At 34.9% G+C, this 22,368-nt stretch overlaps 1 protein-coding gene and 1 long non-coding RNA gene across 2 annotated transcripts in view; one reads left to right on the forward strand and one right to left on the reverse strand.

Annotated features, from left to right (window-relative positions):
* Window positions 1-20,618, reverse strand: part of LOC141481401 (uncharacterized) — a 38,513-nt gene extending 17,895 nt beyond the window's left edge. The window contains exons 1-2 of the long non-coding RNA XR_012464937.1: window positions 20,475-20,618; window positions 7,455-7,605 (exon numbers count right to left, since the gene is read on the reverse strand). This is a non-coding gene — a long non-coding RNA (uncharacterized lncRNA). The remainder of the gene's footprint in view (window positions 1-7,454; window positions 7,606-20,474) is intronic.
* On the forward strand, window positions 11,970-17,723 carry LOC141481507 (uncharacterized). The gene is made up of 2 exons (XM_074173130.1): window positions 11,970-12,183; window positions 12,242-17,723. The coding sequence occupies exon 2, from the start codon at window positions 12,288-12,290 to the stop codon at window positions 17,721-17,723; it is 5,436 nt and encodes a 1,811-aa protein (XP_074029231.1). The 5' UTR covers window positions 11,970-12,183; window positions 12,242-12,287.
* Window positions 20,619-22,368: the final 1,750 nt, after the last annotated feature.

Consider the following 22,368-nt stretch of genomic DNA (forward strand, 5'->3'; position numbering starts at 1 on the left):
GCGACTCTTCTGATAGAGATTCGGTGGGGATTTGCTATCAGCAACCCTCGAGCTCTAGTTGCTTGTGGTTGATATATGTTTCAATTCCATGACGAATGTTCGGAACAGAAACCCAATAAGAAAAAGCAGTTTTTTATTCAAACAGAAGATATTTCAAAAGAACTTTTCTTTCGTGTAATTTAATATTCATATGAAAGTAGGAGTTGTAAGTTAAAGTTTATATCTATATACTCTTTCATGCATTACGTCAATTCCAAAACGAATGTTTTGAGTATAAACTGGATAGTTTGTTATTCTATGTTTGGACAGAACTTTTTCTTTCATGTAATTCAATGTTATTGTGGAACTACGTATTTCGATAGGGCATTTCTTCCAATTTATATCTGAATAAATATTTTGTGCATGATATTCACATCTTCATACAAAGAGTTTCTTTCGAACCTGGCGATTTTTGTACAAGGGCTTAAGATCTCGTGCTCCTGCGGATGAGGGAAGTCGGAAACAGCGATACATGTGTAACACAGGTGTCTGGATGGAGAACGGGTGAGATTGTAGTAGTTTAGGAAAGTAGAATAGGGAAGTTGAGACGTGGCGGCAGTAAGAGTGGTGAGGGATGCGTGAGTAGGCTATAATAGACTGAACAGATTAGAGTAGAATCGTAAATTGGCGTGGTCTTTCGGCCACCCAATGTTCATAACCGACCATCTCATATTATTAGATACGAGATTTAGATCTGGGTTGAATTGTAGACCGGGGAAAATTTTGTTATAATAAACTGTGAACTCATGTTAACTTGATAAAAAGAATGGAATAGGGGTTTCTTGGGGACTGGAGAAGTTAGACCGGAAGTTTCAATTGATGGAAGGCTGAACAGCCAGGCGATCGCAGCTGATTCTACTGTCTATCGATAGAACTCCTGCTCAATATAGTGCTGTATGACGAGAAACTTAGCTGCAAGTGATTCGACAAAAGACCAGGTAATTCAAGTTAGGGCCATTTTCCTTTCGAATGTGAGGCACTGAATCACAGGTGAGGAATTTTTGACAAAGTTTGAACTAGTACATCGAAATTACAATAAGCCCGAAGGCTGCAGTATTTTAAGGAGATTTAAAAGAAATGGACGAGCCTGCCGACCATCGTTTAGGTACCTGTAGCTCGTGTAGCTCTTCCATAACAGTAAGTGCGTTTACTGGTTCCAAATAATAATACATCTTATGAAACCGTTTTTTATACGGTTCTTCAGATGTAATCACACAAATTTCAAAATGAAGAAATTTGTAGTATCCTCTACATCTCTGTTCATTACTCTCAGTTTCAACGTAACGAAGAGAAAAATGTCCAATATTCTTTCCAGTTATTCTTTTGAGGCAACAAAGCCCGTATCCATTTCATTTATTTTGATTCACCATACGTCTGTCTGTGTATTCGTGGGTGCACACTGAATACAGAGTAGCGCACTTCCGCTTTCCACTCGATGGAAATAAGAGTTGTCTTTTCATGACGACGATTTGGCTTATATTTATTTTCCGGGAGAGTTGTGTCTGCTTGACTGGGTTGGGATATTTATATAACTCGAGCAAAACTGAAGTATACGGTTTTCAATATAGTATATTTGTTGAGATGTCTGAATGGAATGGAAATGAATACCAAAGAACATTAGAAAATTTTTCGTCATTCCAGTGAGATGAGTTTTATAACGTGTCCTTTATAGAATTCATAAAATAATGCGGCAGGTATTTCATATTATTCGCTAGGACAAAAAAGGTTGCATACCAGTCGGTATTTCCGAGCATTTATTCTACTTTCATGAATGAATTCAAGTTAGTGCAAATTGATAAATAAAGAAGTTGATGGGGTTATCTGGTACAAAAATTTTCGCTTAGTTAAAAAATAGGTCGATATCATATTTCTTCACCATTTGATTCGAAAAGGAAGGCTGTTAGTTTAAAACGGTATCTTTGATTCCAGTTCACTTTAGCGATTCTTTCGTTGGATCGATTCAATTCTTGTTTTCATGTAATCCGCCAGGCTTCCATATTTTTTCGTCTCATGTCGCTGTTTTAAATATAGAAATCAAAAACGAAGTGATCATTCGATAGCCACTGATGCTCTCAAATACCAAAGATCTCTTATGAATTTCAAAATTTGGGAAAATTTCCCATGTCAGTCGTATTCTAAGATCAGAGGAAACTTGTTGAATTTAGATCCCACGAGCAAACTATTCGTGATCAAACACCAGACAGCGCTATTTCCACACAACAAAAAACTCATCAAAAGTGTTAGGCTGAACTATAAATTCAGGATAATCCTGAGTGAGTGAAGGTGATGACATGTTTCCTCACCATACGAATGGATCTGTCGATCCATTGGATGACGTTTTTCTAAGAGGGTATATCATCGCTTTAACCAGAGAAAACACATTCCATATCAGTTCTGGACATACGAAAAGTTCTTCTATGTACCGTTGAATGCTCTTATGTCTACCACTTCCAGAAATATTCAACCCTTACTCTGTTTTTGTGAAAGACAAGCTCGGGAATAATGTTCTGAATCATTCATCTGCATTTTATTTTCGTAATTTCTAACGGTATATCTGAATTTCATATAGAAATGAGTGTACAGCAAATATTTTTCAATATCTGAAGTGTAAGCTGTCATTTCAAAGACCAATAATTTTTCTGTGAAACAGTAACCTTTCAATAAACTCTTTTTCCTCATGAAAGTGTTTGCTGTATTTACCGGTTTAGAGGAAACGAGCTGAGAGCCTCCAAAAAAAATGAAATGAATTGTCAATTGAGAATTCATATTCCCAGACTTTTTGAAATGATCCACCAAACAGAAGTAGCCAGAGCATAAGTATTCTTCAAATTTTCTAATTATGGTATAGTCAACTAGTGACACTGGATTTCCATAGCTCGATATTGTCGCAACTCAGTTCTCGCTTGGCTATTTACGAGAGGATTTTTATTTGCTGTTTCACCCATTCATTCATTCATCCAAAATAATGAAAAAACTCATTTGAAACTAAATTAAATATTTATTGTGAAGAAACAGAAAAAATAAACTCACACTCAAAATGTTAATAAAAATAATACATTAAAACAATCAAAAACTTACATTATACTGCCACCCCGCAGGATCGAAGAGAAGGAGATGTGCTGCATTGCTGATGATTAATCAATACTCAAATGAATACTGAATACTGTCTGTTGACTGTTAACTGTCCATGATCTTGACCTCCCTCAATATTTATAAAGAATTATACGCTGACATTGCGACTTTGATCAGGTCACTGTACTGAGGTAAAATGCACAGCATGCAATCTGTGCCAAGTTTGCGTATTTGGAGATTGTATTATATTCTATATCCTGTGATCGGATCAATTTCGATGTCTATGAACTTGAAATATTAAAAGATGGAATTCTGAGTACTGAGTGTTCTTGTGTTGAAATATTGAAGTGAGGTTGGAATATCTTTCAATTCATGTATTTACTTAAATGAATTTCAATTATTTCATGATTATTTTCTATATTTGACAATATCATTGACCTGGAATGTGTTTTATCAAAGTGCTTGAAGAATTTCCACAGATGAAACAGCGATCAAAAATGAGAAAACCCGACTTCAGAAAAAATTTCTCAATTATTGAACAATAAACATGAATGAATGATGAGTGAGCTTTGCGATCCAAAACAAACATTACTACTCCGTCAAAACACCAGAACCGCAAATTTTTTTTCAAGGAACGAGTGTTTTAGTTTTAGTAGTTTTGGGGGCTGTGCTTGTTTTGGACTCATTCTAGCTTTCAGAAGCTAAGGATGAATTCTGATTCACGGTGGATGGCACATTAGACGTTTCTGGTGAACCAGACAACGGATCACTTTGAAAATTTAATGGAGAGCATATTCGGACATTCTCTAGCCAACTAAAATATTTTCGACAATGCGGTGTTGCCGCTTCTATTAGAAAGCAGTAGCAACTTTGATTTTTCAAATGGAACACTCTGTATATAATATTATTTTTGGAATCTCCAACAATTGCCCGACATTTTTTCTTGATATTTCCCTATACCTATCTGTTACCGTTTTTGAAATGAAAATTAATTTTAATTTTTTTCTTCGAAAATCATGACTTCTAAAATTGCCGATATCTTTTAGTTGAGAAGTACTATGATATCGAAATTTGGTTTGGAGTTAGGTGATACTTGGACACTTCCCACTCGTCAGCCTAATCTCCGTTACTTCAATACAGGGTGGTAAAAAAATACAGTTTTTTCGTTTGCTTGAAAAAGTTGCTAAAATTTGATTATTTTAAATGGAACACCCTGTATATTATTGAAAATTTGGAAAGCTGCTGAAATTTGCTTTCTTTCTATGTATATCATACTCATACCTAACTAGTCAAGTTTCGGACTTATGAACATTTATTTGTGAAAATATTCCTTCAGAATGGTATTTCCATTCGGTATTTGGTAAGCAGGCCATGATTACTATTTGACAGTAGCGTTGTGACATTCTCCTAATAATATCGACATTTTCGTCACTTCAGAAGTTGCAAATACCTTCAAAACGATGGAACAAAACTATTCAAACGAAGTTCTTATGAATTTGTTTATTATTTTTGGACAGTGTGACAAAATTATCAGCAGAACATGTAGAAAGTTCAATGAAATGTATCCGAATCTACCGCCAATGAACCTCAAGAAATTTATACGAATTCAGAACAATTTCAATGCATTTGGATCAACTTTAAAAGCACCAAGAAACTTGCCTCGACCCGTAACTTTCGAAGACAACCAGATTAATGTCTTAGCATATTTTCACGCATTTCCCGAGTCATCAATAAGAAGTGCTGAAGAAGATTTGGGTATAAAATATTCAACGGTTCAAAGAATCTTGCGAAGACATAAAATGGATGATTATAAATTCACCAAAATTCAAGCAATGAAGCCTCAAGATCCTCAACAGAGAGTAGAATTTTGTGAAATGTTGTTGACACGCATTCAAGAAGATCCACTTTTTTTAAATAAAATTATTTGGACTGATGAATCGAAATTTTCGAGAGAAGGGATTTTCAATAAAAAAAATCGTCATTATTGGTCCAGTGAAAATCCTCACGTCACAAAAGAAGCCGGATTTCAAGAAAAATTTAGTTTTAATGTCTTCTGCATGTTGATGGACAACAAATTGAGGTACGTGATATACGAGGAGTCATTAACATCTAGAAGCTACCTGAATATTTTGGAGAATACTGTAGACAGTTTCGTGGATAATCTGCCACTCGAAGATTATCGAAACTGTTGGTACCAACTAGACGGAGCTCCTGCACATTGCACAAGAGAAGTGAGCGCAGAACTGGATAGACTATTTGACGATCGGTGGATGAGGCGCTTGGGACCATGGAATTGGCCAGCGAGATCACCCGATCTTAATCCATTAGATTTTTATTTGTGGGGAATGTTTAAAGAAAAAGTTTACAAAATACCCGTGCGTTCGAGAGATGAATTGTTAGAAAGGATTGCCCAAACATTTGAAGATTTGGATCCCAATGAAATCAGATCTGCCACCACGAAAGCAGCCACACCCGCATTTTAAAGTGCTTGGAAGTGAACGGCCAGCGATTCGAACATATTTTGAAATATTTCACATGATTGTTTTACTTTTTTATAATTATTCATATCAATATTTCCAATTTCAAGTTTCTTGGTGCTTTTTTAAAGTTTATCCAAACATATTGAAATTGTTCTGAATTCGTATAAATTTCTTGAGGTTCATTGGCGGTAGATTCGGATACATTTCATTGAACTTTCTACATGTTCTGCTGATAATTTTGTCACACTGTCCAAAAATAATAAACAAATTCATAAGAACTTCGTTTGAATAGTTTTGTTCCATCGTTTTGAAGGTATTTGCAACTTCTGAAGTGACGAAAATGTCGATATTATTAGGAGAATGTCACAACGCTACTGTCAAATAGTAATCATGGCCTGCTTACCAAATACCGAATGAAAATACCATTCTGAAGGGACATTTTCACAAATAAATATTCATAAGTCCGAAACTTGACTAGTTAGGTATAGGTATGATATACATAGAAAGAAAGTAAATTTCAGCAGCTTTCCGAATTTTCAATAATATATAGGGTGTTCCTTTTAAAATAATCAAATTTCAGCATCTTTTTCAAGCAAACGAAAAAACTGTATTTTTTGACCACCCTGTATTGAAGTAACGGAGATTAGGCTGACGTGTGGGAAGTGTCCAAGTATCACCTAACTCCAAACCAAATTTCGATATCATAGTACTTCTCAACTAAAAGATATCGGCATTTTTAGAAGTCATGATTTTCGAAGAAAAAAATTGAAATTAATTTTTATTTCGAAAACGGTAACAGATAGGTATAGGGAAATATCAGGAAAAGTTGTCGGGCAATTGTTGGAGATTCCAAAAATAATATTATATACAGAGTATTCCATTTGAAAAATCAAAGTTGTTACTGCTTTCTAATAGAAGCGGCAACACCGCATTGTCGAAAATATTTTAGTTGGCTAGAGAATGTCCGAATATGCTCTCCATTAAATTTTCAAAGTGATCCGTTGTCTGGTCCACCAGAAACGTCTAATGTGCAATCCACCGTGAATCAGCCTGTATTTACATAATAGCCTAGAATGTTTTTCGAACTGTGATGAAGTGAAGTAATTTGTTTGAAATAATGTGAAGGGTATATGATGGAATTGGCCGATGCTTGATAAAAATCCATGATGTATGTATGCAAGTGATATTTCATTATGAGACTCTCACTGGACAGTTCAGAAAACAATTGCAACACGTGTTTCGCTATACAATAGTTTTCTCAAGCACTCTCATACTTGAGAACAAAACACTTGTTGCGGATTCGTAAACTATGCAGTGAAAATCTCAGAATGAAGTGTTTCTTGAATATGGTACGAAGCGTATATGATATATTTAAAATTTGTAATATAGAATGAATAAAACGACGTGGAACTGAAAGACAAATCTCAGAACTTGATTTCACACAGTGTATACAGGATTGGACCTTTTACACAAGGAAAATTCCGTGTTAGGAATCACACGTTAAAAGGTAAGATCTCGTTAGTCCTTAGTTCGCACAAGTTTCGCAATTTCTGAGAGTTGTCGTTCGTATGGGGGCGACAGCTGATTAACGGAAAAACAGATTTTAAACAGAAATTGCGCCCAGTGACAGCTGAAGTTGTAAACTATTAACTTAAAATGAAAATATTATTCAGCACGGATGGAAACTGTGTCCAACTCAAAAAAAATATTCATTTCCCTTGACTACTAAAAAAAATGTACGATATAGAAAATTCATATACAATCATCTCAAGGTAGCAAAAACTAAATACGATTCAATTGAAATGGAAGTGATACTCTCATCGTCAATACAGTTATGATCGCCTGAATCAAACAGCGACTTACCATGGGAAAACTTGTATGACAGAAACCATGGTAACTCTTCAAAGATCACTGCTAACTGGGACAGGACGAATAGCGATTCGGGAACGAGAAGAAAACTCCTCGATTCATCTACCAAAGATACGGATACCGTGAAGAATATTGGTACTAAGGGCTACAAAAGAAGCAAATAATATACTGAATATTGTTGCAAATAAGTTGGAAGAGCATATGATCATAATTTTTCTACAAAATTTTTTGAGTTCAGATTATAAGTTGTTTTCTTCCCTTCTGGTTTTGAATTATTTGTATGTTGTTATAAAAAGGATCACGTATAATTCCATCAGTATCGGAAATATATAACTTCATCAGAGATAACCAACCAAAAAAATTTAATACAGTTATGTAGCCAACGATATCGATGAAGATAAGACAACATAATACATTCCAAAAATACTTCAAAATGATGGTTGAATAATCATGATATACTTACCAAACAGTGACAGGCTGTTGTTCCTTCCCATGTACTTTTCATATGCAAATAATAATTTTCAATTGTATATTTGGTTGCTTATTATGCTCATATTCGTGTGAACGTATAAGTTATATATGTCTTGTTTTGTTCTATATAAATACAGATTTCAGGTTTAGAATAGTCTGATTAATAATCATTCATATTATTATTTGAGAACACTTTGTTCATCACAACTCCATCTTAACAAAGATCAGCTTTACTTTTTCATCGAACATGTAACAACTCAATTTTTCTTTTTCTTTTGTTTTTTGCTCGAATACTTTCAATTAACTGTTACTTCTGGAATAACCATTAAAATCCGTGCTCAGGTAGTACCTTCGCGAGTATGTCTGTTTATTTGGAAGTACTGTATGAATCTAAAAAAATGTACTTATGAATTCATACTGAAGTATGCGCTGGTCAGACCCTATCACCCGAAGCCCCGATACATTATCGCGCCAGCATTATCAACCAACGATCACTCCCCACACCGTGGGGTAAGTGATCATTGGGTCTGAGAATCATGTACCCTGAGCAAGCGTAGTGAGCCAAGAATGACACCCTTCTGCATATGTCCGGCTAAGATTTCTGCCTTAGTGCGGCAGGCAGGTATGATATAAAGATTCGAGAGTAGAGAGCGCATCATTTCACCAAGGACTCCAATAATCAGATCATCTCAACAGAATGATCTGGATAGTCTACAGAGTTCGAAGAGAAAATCTCGATATTTTATTCGTTTCTGACGATATTCGTCTCACCAGGAGCTGAAAACTCCACGACAAATATCGTCTTGCTCTGGTGATCGAGAAAGACTATTATTATATTATTCTTATTATTATTATTATTATTATATTGGAGCGAAATATCATTTGATGCCACTGAGATTCTGCTGCTGGAGAAACATCTACAAGAATTTTCTCTGTGAAGGAAATTTTTGTCGAATGTAATCCAGTGGTAGTGTTAGCTAGGAATATTATGGCCAGATCATTTTGTCATATGTATCTTTCCATTGATACAGTTATCAAACTGATACGATTTCAGCAGAATACATTTTTGGTCTCGTCTCGTATGATGATTGTATATCAGTTATATCTCATTTTACGGTTGCCATAATCGTCCTACAGAAGACTATCTGCAATGTGGTGGATGAATTTGAGTCCACTGGTTCAGTGAATAATCAACCAACACCCGTACGTCGACGAAATGCAAGATCTGCCGAAAACATCGCCGCTATCTGTGACAGTGTGCAGGAGAAACCGTGCCATGACTTGGGCTTACACCCGTAAAAAATTCAATTGATCCGGATACTGAAAGCAAATTGCCATAGACAACGACGTGTGTTCGTTGAATGGGCTCTGGAGCAGTTGACAACTGACCCTAATTTTCGTCAAAGAATCAACTTGGGCAATGAGTCCCACTTTTGGGGACTTTGAATAGATATGTGAAAAAACAAAATTATCGGATTTGGGACGATACCAAACCACAAGAGATCCAAATTCGTCCAATGCATCCCGAAAAAATCATTGATTCGTGTGGATTATGGGCTGGCGGCATCATCGGTCCATATTTCTATGAGACCGATGTTGGCGAGACCGTTACTGTCAACGGAGAACACTATAGGTCGACGATTAGCAACTTCTTTTGGCCTGAATTGGATAATCTGTACACCAACGACATATGGTTTCAACAGGACAGCGCTATGTGCCACAAAGCTGATGCCAGATTGGATATTCCGCACAAGCCATTTGAGGGCAAGGTTATCTCACATGGGGGTGATGTAAATTGGCTACCGAGATCGCACGATTTGACCCCGTGAGACTTTTTCTTGTGTGGTTTTCTTAAGTCGTAGGTGTATGCGAAGAAGTCACAAACCACAACGGTCCTCAAAGCCAACATACTCGAGTCATTGGTCAAACTTATGCGCCAGAGCCATTGAAAATTGGACGTTTCGAATGCGCTTCACCCAGAGAAGCCGTGGCGGACATTTGAATGATATTATATTCCACAAATAAGGTCATCAGTACTTCTTTCAAACAAAAAAAAAACGATGATACCTCACACACACTTTGTTTCATTTAAATTTAAAGATAGAAAGCTCTTAATGATAGTCCCTATATGGCCAATTCAAAAGTTTTCTATGTTGAACTGTAAAAGTTATTGAAAAATGTATTATCAAAAGTGATGAATTATTAAACTAGCCGTAGGTTGTGTATGAGATTTCGTTTACTATCACAATCAAGAGTGGAATTTTCATAAGAATATATTTCTGAGTTATTTGAAATGAGTTATTTGAAGCTAACATTGAAATATCAAGCTGATAGATTACAGCAGAAAAATCCGAATGGGATCTTTCAAATTTTTAACCAAAATACTCATGCAACTAGCTGGATGAAACAAACAAGCAAATTATCATTTGCCTACACAGTATTTCTGTTGATATCTCAGAAAGTTTTAAGGTACTTTATAAATAAATATTCTTCCCTACATTTCGGTGAAAATTAATCTGCGAGAAGATACACTTTCTCACTTCCATTGTAAACGTAATCTACATGTTTGCATCGTTAAATTCATATAATGTCATCCAGTGACAAATGTTTCTAGATTCTCCTCCCCCGTTGGTAGATTGCCTTTAATGGTTTCATGTTTTATGATAATAACGAGGCCATCTTCGTGGTGATTCAAATTTCATCTGCTACTGTTGCGGAATAATATTGTTGACATATTTTTACGAGGCCATTTCTATGGTAATTTGTAGGTCATAATTAACAGAAAAATGTAGCAGAGAAAATTGAACCCGTGTAATTGGATTCTAGTGATTTGATGAATAAACCAACAGGAGAGCATAATTATGGATCTGTGACTTTGTTTATCAGCAACGATGATAACAGTTGATCAGAATGTGACTATAGATGGGTGATATTTCATTATGTTATATTTAGAGGCGGCCAACATTGTCAGATGAGAGATGCGATTCACAATGTTGGACTAAATACAATTCTGAATGAAATGAATATGTAAAACAGGGGGAAATTGGTAATGAGGGGCAGTGAACATACCAATATAGAAATGAGTTTTTTCCCAAAAAGTTCAGAATATTTGAAACCAGATTATCTTTTAACTGGTGAATGCTGGGATGTGCTTTTGTTTCAAAATTTGTTGTAGTTATGACGTTGCCACAAGAGGCTACCAATTGTCAATATTTCTATTCATTTTTGTCATCAATTGTTCCTTGATGAATGATGATGCCTTACGAACAAGTAAGTGAGGTTACTTTCAGTCAGCTCCAGTTTACGTTCTTCGTTATTTGAATCCATGAGTCTATTGATAATTTGTTAAAATCGGATTCAAATCTTGAAAATTTTTTCTCACCTTGTCTACATAAATAAGCTCATTCAACGCCCAGAATAATTCATCAAAATGAGTTGGATCATTCTTGAATGATTTGAATTGTTTTCTTGTGGTCAGCTGTCTAATCATAATAGATGTTCTCAAGTTTCTTGAATGTTGAATATTAAATTTTTCGTAAGACGACGGCAGAACTGATTCACTGGTTACCTTGATTCCTTCAGTTTCAAAACTTTTTTACAAACTTTTGTCGTGTTAATTGATATCGGGTCTCAATTCGGCGGAAAAAAATTCGAAATAATATTATTAATTTGAAATCTTTCCCATAAGCCATGAATAACAAGATGATTACACTTCTACATTTACACTTTCACTTACACTTCTCCGAACAAAAATAATGATAAACGCCGACGAAAGCAAGAAAGCAATTGAATTCGAAATGAACTATTTACAGAGATCACGCACAAATTCTTTTTTGTATGAACCGATATCATAAAGTTTTTCAATTTGGCTAGTTTGAAGTGATTTCATGCTATTATTATTTTGTTTTGGTAATATAATACTACTTTCGCTGTGTATTATTTGTAATCTGATACATGTTATTGAATTGTGCTAGAAGAACATCTAAAGGAACAATTCGTTCAGGCCAGTCTCAACTCCCTACACTGTAGGTTGAGGGTCTGACACTGTTGAGTTTTATTTGAATAAGAATCACTTTGTATTTGTTTTGACATTTTGAAAAATAGTTGAATGACAGTTTTTGTAAACAAGAAGAATAAAAAACCGCTTTTGAAGAAAAAGGGAAAAGTTTGCGTTTATTTATAGCAGTATATTCAGAAACGATAAACATTGTGCCGGTCTTCGAGCGGATATACTAATAGTGCACATTTCTAGGTAAATATAAACATTGTGCCGGTCTTCGAGCGGATATACTAATAGTGCACATTTCTAGGTAAATATAAACATTGTGCTGGTCCTTCAGCCTAGAGAACGGCAAAATGGAAACACGTAGCAAGACTGCCAAAGCAAAAAGCGAGAGTCATAAAAAGGATGTCACCACCATTAGCGAAGTTAGAAAAGTTGACAATGCTGAACGCGATGCCACAGAAGACAAGTTATCTGTAGTCTCGTCCAGTAGAAGCAGTAGAAATGATGGTGCACAGTCTAAATCGGTTTCAGTATCTTTATCTGTGAGATCCAATGCAAGTATTTATATGAGAAAACTCATGGAAGTCCAGGTAAAAGCTGACGAAAAAATGGCTATATTGTTGTCTAAGCAGTTCGAAATGGAAAAGCAAATGATTGAAAATAGGTTGGCATTAGAAAAAGCTAGACTAAGTGAGAAATTTGATTTGGGAGTAAGTAATACATACCGTTCGGAAAATGACAACATTTCGTTCAGAAATTCACATCATTCAAAAGATGACGAGATTTCTTCTGTTGATTCTGAAGTGAAAGTGCGTAATTGGTTGCAAAATACGGACGTCAAGAATATGACAGGTAAGAGGTCGTTCCACAAAAGTCAAATTGACAATACTCATAATAGTACAAGGGCTTCGTTCGAAAATAATACAGGGGCAAGACATACACATTATAGAAAAAATGAAGAAGCTTCAGGTGCAGAAATTAGGCAGTTGTTGGCGAGACAATCAATTGACAAAGATTTACCAATTTTTTCTGGAGAAACTATTGAATGGCCAAGTTTTTATCAACAATTCCTTTCAACAACTAACTTATTGGGTTTAACAGATGAAGAAAATATGTGTAGGTTGAGGAAAGCTTTGAAAGGGGATGCTAGACGATCAGTGGAGAGATTGTTGTTATCTATTTCATCAATCAAACCGATTATCGACATTTTGATTAGTAGATACGGTCGAGCAGATTTGATTGTGAAAAGTCTGGTCAATAAAGCCAAGAATTTTCCTATAATGAAAAATAATGATTTCAGGTCTCTGACACATTTTGCGGAAGATGTATCAAATCTGGTGGTTACCCTAGAAACCATGAACATGCAGAACTATTTGGATTGCCCTCAAATTCTGGAGGAAATTTTACAAAAGTTACCCTACAACATGCAGCTTTCATGGGGTGAAAAAGTACTTGAGAAGAATGGTAAGAGCACTTTACAAGAATTTAAAAAGTGGCTGTGGAGAAAGTCGGAAGCAGCAAGCTACGCTCAATCTATGAATGTGGGTAAGCCTTCTACAAATCAGGTATCTGGTAAGTTCTCTCAAAATCAGCCTCATAAAGAGAGATTCAAAACAACTCTTGTTACTTCTCAAGAGAAGAGTACTTCAGTTCGCAAATGTATCATGTGTGAAGAGAAACATATAATAGATAAATGCAAAACTTTTTTGGATCTCTCGATAGACAAAAAATGGGATTTCGTAAAAAGTGATGGTATATGTTTTTCTTGTTTGGGAACATCTCACAGAATAAAATTTTGTCGTAACAAAAAGAAATGTGGGGTAAACAACTGTGAAAAAATACATCATAAAAGTCTTCATAATGACGCATTTGATAAAAATAAGGAGAAAAATGATACTGTTAGTCTAGAAATAGTTGCTCATACCACAAAATCATTCAGTACAGAAATTTTATTGAAAATCGCTCCGGTTATAATAAGATCTTCTCAGAATGAACTTGAAATTTATGCATTATTTGACGAAGCTTCAACGGTAACTCTTCTTGATCAAGATTTAGCAGACAAGATGAACCTCGTTGGCGAAGAAACAGAGTTAGGTTTGAAGTGGACACACGAAGACACTTGCAAGAGATTATTTTCAAAAAAAGTAAGTTTTGAAATAGCTGACAAAAATAGGACCACATTTTATCAGATGGAAAATGCATATACAGTGAAAGACATGGATCTTCCTAGGCAAACGGTTGATGGAAAAAGACTAAAAGAAAAATGGAGCCATCTGGAATATATAGATTTTGCTAGTATGACTCAAGCAAAACCGCAATTGTTGATAGGACAAGATAACTGGGATCTAATCACTAGTCGAGAAGTAATTGAAGGTCCTAAGAACTCGCCAGCGTTATCAAAAACTAAATTGGGATGGATAGCACATGGAAATTTGAGAGAATTCAGAGGTAGACAAGATAGCAATACTGTTCTTCATATTTTCCATAATCAGATGAACTACGATGAAAAATTACATGAAGAAATCAAGAATTATTTTTCCACGGAGTCATTTGGCGTCAAAATTTCTGAAGATAGATCAATGAATTCAGAAGACAAAAAAGCAGTTCAAATAATAGAATCAGTTTCAAGAAGAATAGGGGATGGAGACCGTTGGGAAACTGGTTTGTTATGGAGAGATGATAGTTCAACTTTACCAGAAAGTAAGTATAAAGCTCTTCAAAGACTTCAGTATCTTGAAAGAAGAATGACTAGAGATTTGGAAATCGCTATGACCTACAAACAGAAAATAGAAGAATATTTAGAGAAAGACTATGCAGAGAAAGTGATAGAAGGAAATGAAGAATCTAGTAAGGTATGGTATTTGCCACATTTTGGAGTCGTAAATGAAAATAAACCCGGCAAATTGAGGTTCGTCTTTGATGCGGCTGCCAAGGTGGAAGGAAAATGTTTGAATGATTTTTTATTGAGAGGACCTGATTTATTGAATTCTCTTGTTGGAGTTATTTTCAAATACAGAGAGAAAGATGTAGCTTTCTCAGCAGATATTCGAGATATGTTCCACAGAATAGTTATCAGAAAAGAAGATCGTGCTGGACAACGATTTCTCTGGAGAAATAATTCCAATGAAGAACCTAGCACCTATGAAATGAAGGTGCTAATTTTTGGTTCTGTGGGCTCGCCTTTTTCGGCACAATATATTAAAAATCGAAATGCATTAGAGTTCCAGAATAAGTATCCTCAAGCTGTAAATGGAATAATAAATAGGCATTATATGGATGATTATCTGGACAGTGTGTACACAGAGGAAGAAGCTATTCGCCTCATAAAGGAAGTCATTTTCATCCACAGACAAGGAGGATTTGAACTGAGAGGTTGGGTATGCAATTCGAAAGAAGTTTATAGACATATTCCAGAAGAACTTAGGGGTGATGAAAAACTTCTGCAAGAGAGAAACAATTTGTCGCAGAGAATTCTCGGTTTGAAATGGATTCCATCATCCGATCATTTGGCGTTTTCTTTGAATTCTTCAAGAATGAAAAAAATAATTTCGAAAGGAAAAAATCCAACAAAGAGGCAGATCCTCAAAATAGTGATGTCTCTTTATGATCCTCTAGGACTCCTCGCACACTATGTCATTAGAGCAAAAATTCTTTTACAGGATATATGGAGAAGTGGCATAGGTTGGGATGATGAGATAACTCATAATCAGAATATTAAATGCGAGAAATGGATTGATGTATTTTCAAAAATTGAAGATCTCAAGATACCTAGGTGTTATGCATTGAACTTCATTTATGATTTTGATTTACAGCTTCACATCTTCTGTGACGCGAGTGAGCAAGCGTTTTCGGCAGTAGGTTATTTCAGATTTGAGAAGAACGAAAACATTCATGTCTCTTTGGTGATGGCAAGGACGCAAGTAGCACCTCTAAAGCCAATAACAATTCCACGTTTGGAACTTCAAGCCGCTGTAATGGGTTCCAGATTGGCAATAACAATAAGGAAAGAACATTCATTCGAAGTGAATCAAACACACTTTTGGACAGACTCGAAAACGGTTTTGTGTTGGTTGAGATCAGAACCAAGAATGTTCAAAACTTTTATTACGCATCGAGTGGGCGAGATTCAGGAGAACACGAAAATTCCTGACTGGCATTGGATTCCTTCCAATCTGAATATAGCAGATGAAGCTACTCGAGATACAAAAGACATAAATCTACAAGAAAACAGTCAGTGGTTTCAAGGTCCGGAATTTTTATACAATAAACAAGAATTTTGGCCAATGGAACATAAAAGAATAGACAAGGACGAAGAAATTCAAGAAAATCCAGAAACCTTCGAACTTAAACATGAATTCATATTATTGACAGTTTCACATAGAATTGAATATTTACCAGACATCACAAGATTTTCTGACTACATGAAATTGATAAGAAGCACAGCCTATGTTTTCAGATTTCAACATAATATCAAACAACTTGGCAAAAATCTCCAAAAACAAGAATTGACAATTGAAGAATTGAAGAGAGCAGAAAGAATTTGGAATAGGAAAGTGCAAGAGGATTGTTTTTCACAAGAATACCATCTTCTGATGAAAAATAGACCTATACAAAAATCAAGCAAACTTTATCAATTGTCACCATATATGGAAGATGATATTATTTGTTTGGGAGGAAGAACAGATAACTCTACAGAGCTCTCTCCTCAAGCAAAGAGGCCAATCATACTAGACAATAAACACACATTCACTAGATTACTTGTTCAATTTTATCATTCAAAAAATAATCATGCAGGTCTACAACAAACTCTAAATGAAATAAGGCAAAGATTTTGGATACTGCAGGCCAGAAAACTGGCAACTAAAACAATAAGGTTTTGCAATTTCTATAGCATAATAAGAACAAAACCTCAGGTTCCTGCAATGGGACAACTTCCAGAGCAACGACTGCAGAAACCACCTAGAGCATTCACCTATACTGGAATGGATTATTTTGGACCCATGGAAGTTTCTATTGGACGAAGAAAAGAAAAAAGATATGGAGTAATCTTCACATGTCTTTCAATTAGAGCTATCCATATAGAGATCGCAGAATCTCTCACCACAGATTCAGCGATTTTAGCAATAAGGAGATTCATTTCTAGGAGGGGACAGCCTTCATCAATTTGGAGCGACAATGGTTCAAATCTTACTTCAGCAAACCGAGAATTGAAGGAGATAATCAGAAATTTAGACGAAGATTTAATCAAGAGGAAGATGGTATCTCAGGAAATTGATTGGAAGTTTATTCCACTAGCAAGCCCACATATGGGTGGAATATGGGAGCGCATGGTACGATCGGTGAAAGATGGACTGAAAAAGATTCTGAACGAAAAAGCACCTAAGCAAGAAGTTCTTTTAACTTTGCTAGCAGAAGTGGAACATATAGTAAACAGTAGACCTCTGACATATGTATCTTCCGATGGAGAGGATTTCGAAAGTCTTACACCAAATCATTTCCTCATAGGTACATCTAGCATAGCAAAGCCACCTACAACTTTTGATGTAAATGAAATCAACTACGATTTGAAAAAACGTTGGCAGTTTTCACAACAACTTGCAGAACATTTCTGGAATCGTTGGATAAGGGAATACATACCCACACTCACAAAGAGATGCAAATGGTTTCAAGAAAAGAAAAATGTAGCAAAGGGTGATATCGTCATACTCATGGATAATAAGCTACCAAGAAACAATTGGCCATTAGGAAAAATTGTTGACGTACACCCCGTAAAGATGGAAGAGTAAGAGTCGTAGATATCAAGATTCAAGACAATATTTATCGCCGCCCTGTTGCCAAGCTGTGTCCAATTCAGTTATTAGAAGGAAGTATTCAAAACTAGTTCATTGTTTGAATACAGGGGGGAGAATGTTGAGTTTTATTTGAATAAGAATCACTTTGTATTTGTTTTGACATTTTGAAAAATAGTTGAATGACAGTTTTTGTAAACAAGAAGAATAAAAAACCGCTTTTGAAGAAAAAGGGAAAAGTTTGCGTTTATTTATAGCAGTATATTCAGAAACGATAAACATTGTGCCGGTCTTCGAGCGGATATACTAATAGTGCACATTTCTAGGTAAATATAAACAGACACCTATCAGAAAACAACTACTCCCCTGGCTAATACCACGAAGGGCGTTGTATTATATCTGACAGGTGTCAGTGCAGGAATTTTCACTGGAGTATTTCCTGCGTATATGTTGTTGGCGATACAACTGCCGCAATTGATTTTCAATTATTGAACGGGCACACTTGCAGACCGTTTTCTGGCTATTTGACCTCTCGTCAGTACAAGGTAGTGGTCATCATCAACACAGAGTCGATGATATTCCATAATTGAAGTTCGAATTCCTTTCAGTGTATGATTCCTCGAACTAAGCTGAAGCGAACACCAAACAAAAATATCTATCATCGACTCAATAATTGAAAATCGCTTCTGGCAGTTGTTTCGCCAACAGCATAAGCAGGAAGATTCCTGCAGTGACACCTTTCAGATATAATACAACGCCCTTCGTGGTATTAGCCAGGGGAGCATTTGTTTTCTGATAGGAGTCAGTCCATCAACCTATAGTGTAGGGACTAGAGACTGGCCTGAATGAATGTATAAATATATATATATATATATATATATATATATATATATATATATATATATATATATATATATATATATATATATATATATATATATATATATATATATATATATATATATAACACATAAGTAACAAAGAGGATCCTCATATATGTATGTCAAGATTAAAATTGGTCAAAAACATGTAATATTCATTCAGAATTTTGCAATAATGTGAGATGATTGCACGAATAATATGAAATAATGAATTTGAAAATTGAACTCAACAGGTAGTCAGACATGATTGACACGAAACATTAAGTTTGGCAGAATTTCTTGTTCTGACCAATGCATTGCTGCCAATGATATTTCATAGAACTGTAAAATGATGAATCACAGAGAGTGAAGGTACGGGGTTTCTGTTCTGAAATTATTAAGTATTATCAAATTTGTTTTCTTTGTTTAAGCAAAGGAAATAGGTATAAATCAGGCTGAGACTTTCAATGTCTGACCTGGAATTAATAGTATTTGAATTTTTAACTATGTGACACATTTCTAAAAAAGTTCTTTTTTGAGTATTATTTTCTGAGTCTAAAATTTCAACATTCTCGAAGGAAAAAGCATGATCCAAATTTATGGTGTGATTAGAAAGGGAACGGTTTATTACATCTTATGTATATATATATATATATATATATATATATATATATATATATATATATATATATATATATATATATTATATATATAAACCAATTTTAATCTTGACATACAAATATGAGGATCCTCGTTGTTACTTATTTGTTAATGGGATTCTTCTTCAGGGCCTATAATTTATTGAGTTGTGAGTTTTTTCGCAAATCATACTTACTGTAAGTATGTACCGTACTGACGAAGACTAATTAGCCAGAAATATATATATATATATATATATATATATATATATATATATATATATATATAAAGATTTATAAAAATATTTTTGGGAAAAACTCATTGGCTTTCTATTTTTCCATTATAATATAAAAATTACAGAAATTTCCGAAAGAAAAGAAGTGAAACAATTAACTTCGAAACAAACTCTTCCGAAAGATGTGTAGCTCGTGTACAGAAGATTCTTTCGAAGTGGAAAAAAAAACAATTGAAAATAATAACTTTCACATAAATATGTGCATGATCTATACTTCTTCAAAAGGAGTTCATTTCGAATTTGAGGTCAAAAATTTTAGTGTTGAGTTTTCAAGCTATAGATTTGTACATCCTGGATAGGTAGAAGTTGATAACATAAAATATATTAACATGTTTTCGTCTGAATATAGATCACAAACATTTTCTAAGTAAATGAACCACGAACGATCTAAAATTCATATGAATTCTCCACAATTATGTGAAATGATCTCGCAATTATAGAATCATCATTATTGAAAATGTTCAAAGTGTTCAAAGAGAGAACATAATCCAGGCTGATGGGCCGTGGGTGAATGAAATTGTGATACCAAACGATTCATCTGTCAATGCGGCATACATCATCAGCAGTATATGCGTTGACTGCGAGGACGGAGATTATATCACGAAATCCCAGCAACGACTGATTGGCGAGCTTCGTTTTCACTAGTATCTATAATTTTTGAGGACTCCCATGCAAATGTTCGCTCCTGATTAGTATGCACTTTTGATGGGTGTCTAGCAAAAGTGCTTGCCAGTCAGTCATTGCTGGGACTTCAAAATATAACATTCATCCGCGCAGTTAACACACATGTCACTGATGACGTATGTCGCAGTAGCAGACGAAACGTTAGGTTCTATAAGTTTCATTCGATCATAACCTACCTACCTGAGTTTTGTTTTTTTCCAGTCGTAACTCTGGTCGTGAAAGCCTATGTTTTTGTAGCAATATCAGAATACTTGAAATGGTGCTAATTACCTGATTATCTGCAATGAAGGTAAAAATTTATGAGGACAGAACGGAAACTTGTCTGAATGGATGACAAACTACACAATCATTGATGCTATTTCAATTTACAAAATGAATCAGCTGGATCTCAATTTTGACCAGAAATAAATGATCCCGATCAAACTCTAAATGTAATCGTTATGAAATATGAGCGGGTCAAGGTGAACATCGTGATTAAGTGACGCAATATATTCTCATAAAATCCCATATTACGCCGACAAATTCCAAGAGCAGCATGATATCATTTAAAATAACCACGGGAAAACAAATTTACATTATTTTTCACGGACTTAACTACCAGCATAAACAACGTGAAATGAGTTTGGTAATGAAATATAGAAACGAAAAAAAAATTAATGAAATATAGGATTATGGATATGCTAAAATATAATTTTTACGAACGATTGCAAATTCATTGATATATGAAAATTAAAAAAAAAACAAAATCAAGAACTTGGAGAAAACGATTCTTCACATCTTTTTTCCAACTGAAATTTATGGCTTACATGCAATATTCTTTTCATCATTTACAATTTTCTTTATGGAGATAACAGATTACAGCAAAATCTTTTGAACGCTCTGAGAGCAGCAATTAGCATTATCATCGGATCTCCAGATAAAGTATTTATCCATTCTTCGGAAAAAAGTTGAATCTAATTTTATTAACTTAGTGATTTTTCGCAGACCCAGAAATGTAAGACATTTCTCCAAAGTCTCCGGAAAACAGTGCACAGTAATGTACTGATTTTGTTTCAGTTCTCTCTTTTCGTGCAACAATATTTATGTTCTCTTCACCAGTTTCATGGATATTTGTAACATTCTCCTGGTTATAATTGGTGTTATCCACAATTTTTTGCTTCTTGTGTCTTAGATATTATTCTTGATACTGAGTTTGAATTCGAATTGGTTATTCACGGGTTTTTCACATCACATCAATAAATTGGTTGAATCTGAACCAATAAAATTTTTCCAAAATCATTTATTATTGCTTTTCAGAGGTGAAATGGAGAAAATATAACAATATTCAATTTTCTGAATCCTAATTTATGTTGATATTTTTCCCCCTGGTCGATATTTATAGTATTTCCAATACCAATTGGAACAGCACAGAGAAGGAATTCCCGCCTCGACATAGGCGTCGGCATATTACTTTTCAGTGGTAGTTTTCAAAAACTCTAAAATACAATGAAAACCCAAATAATCACACCGAATTCTCGTCAAACATATATTTACAAAATAATAGAAGCCAACAAAATTGCTAGAAAAATCAAAATTCTTCTTCGCTATATTCGGATGAGGTGAAATCATCATCGGGTTGAATAACGATCGGATTTATGGAACTTTGCACATAATATGTGTTCTCTTCTTTTATGACGTGGGTCACACAGTTCTTCCACACATCACTATTACCTACTTCATTCACCACTCGCCATATATTGTCAAGCACCACAGCATTCAAAGTCGGTGATAGATAACATTTCCGCAAGCTTTCTTTCATTGTGGCCCAAACCATTTCAATTGGATTGAACACACAATAGTATGGAGGCAAACGTAAGAGAATATGACCACGTGTTTCACACATCGAATCAATAATATACTCTTTTTTGAAATTACGTTGTTCTATGGTCGCCAGTAATACCTTTTTCGTTGGAATCTTTTCAGGTATTTCCATGTCATGATTTCGTATGAAATCAACAATATCTGATTTTTTGTGTTATTTTTTGGTATTGTAGTCATTAACCAAGAATGATACGAAGCGTATTCCATAACAATAACCGAGTTTGGAGAAATATTTGGGAAAAGCTGCTCACTGAACCAGGTTTCGAATAAAAGCGTAGTCATATCTTCGTGGTAATCAGCAGAC

The sequence above is a fragment of the Leptinotarsa decemlineata genome, unplaced genomic scaffold (assembly GCF_025532065.1).
Source record: "Leptinotarsa decemlineata unplaced genomic scaffold, Ldec_3_MD MMD2_tig00000199_RagTag_RagTag, whole genome shotgun sequence".
NCBI classification, from domain to species: domain Eukaryota; kingdom Metazoa; phylum Arthropoda; class Insecta; order Coleoptera; family Chrysomelidae; genus Leptinotarsa; species Leptinotarsa decemlineata.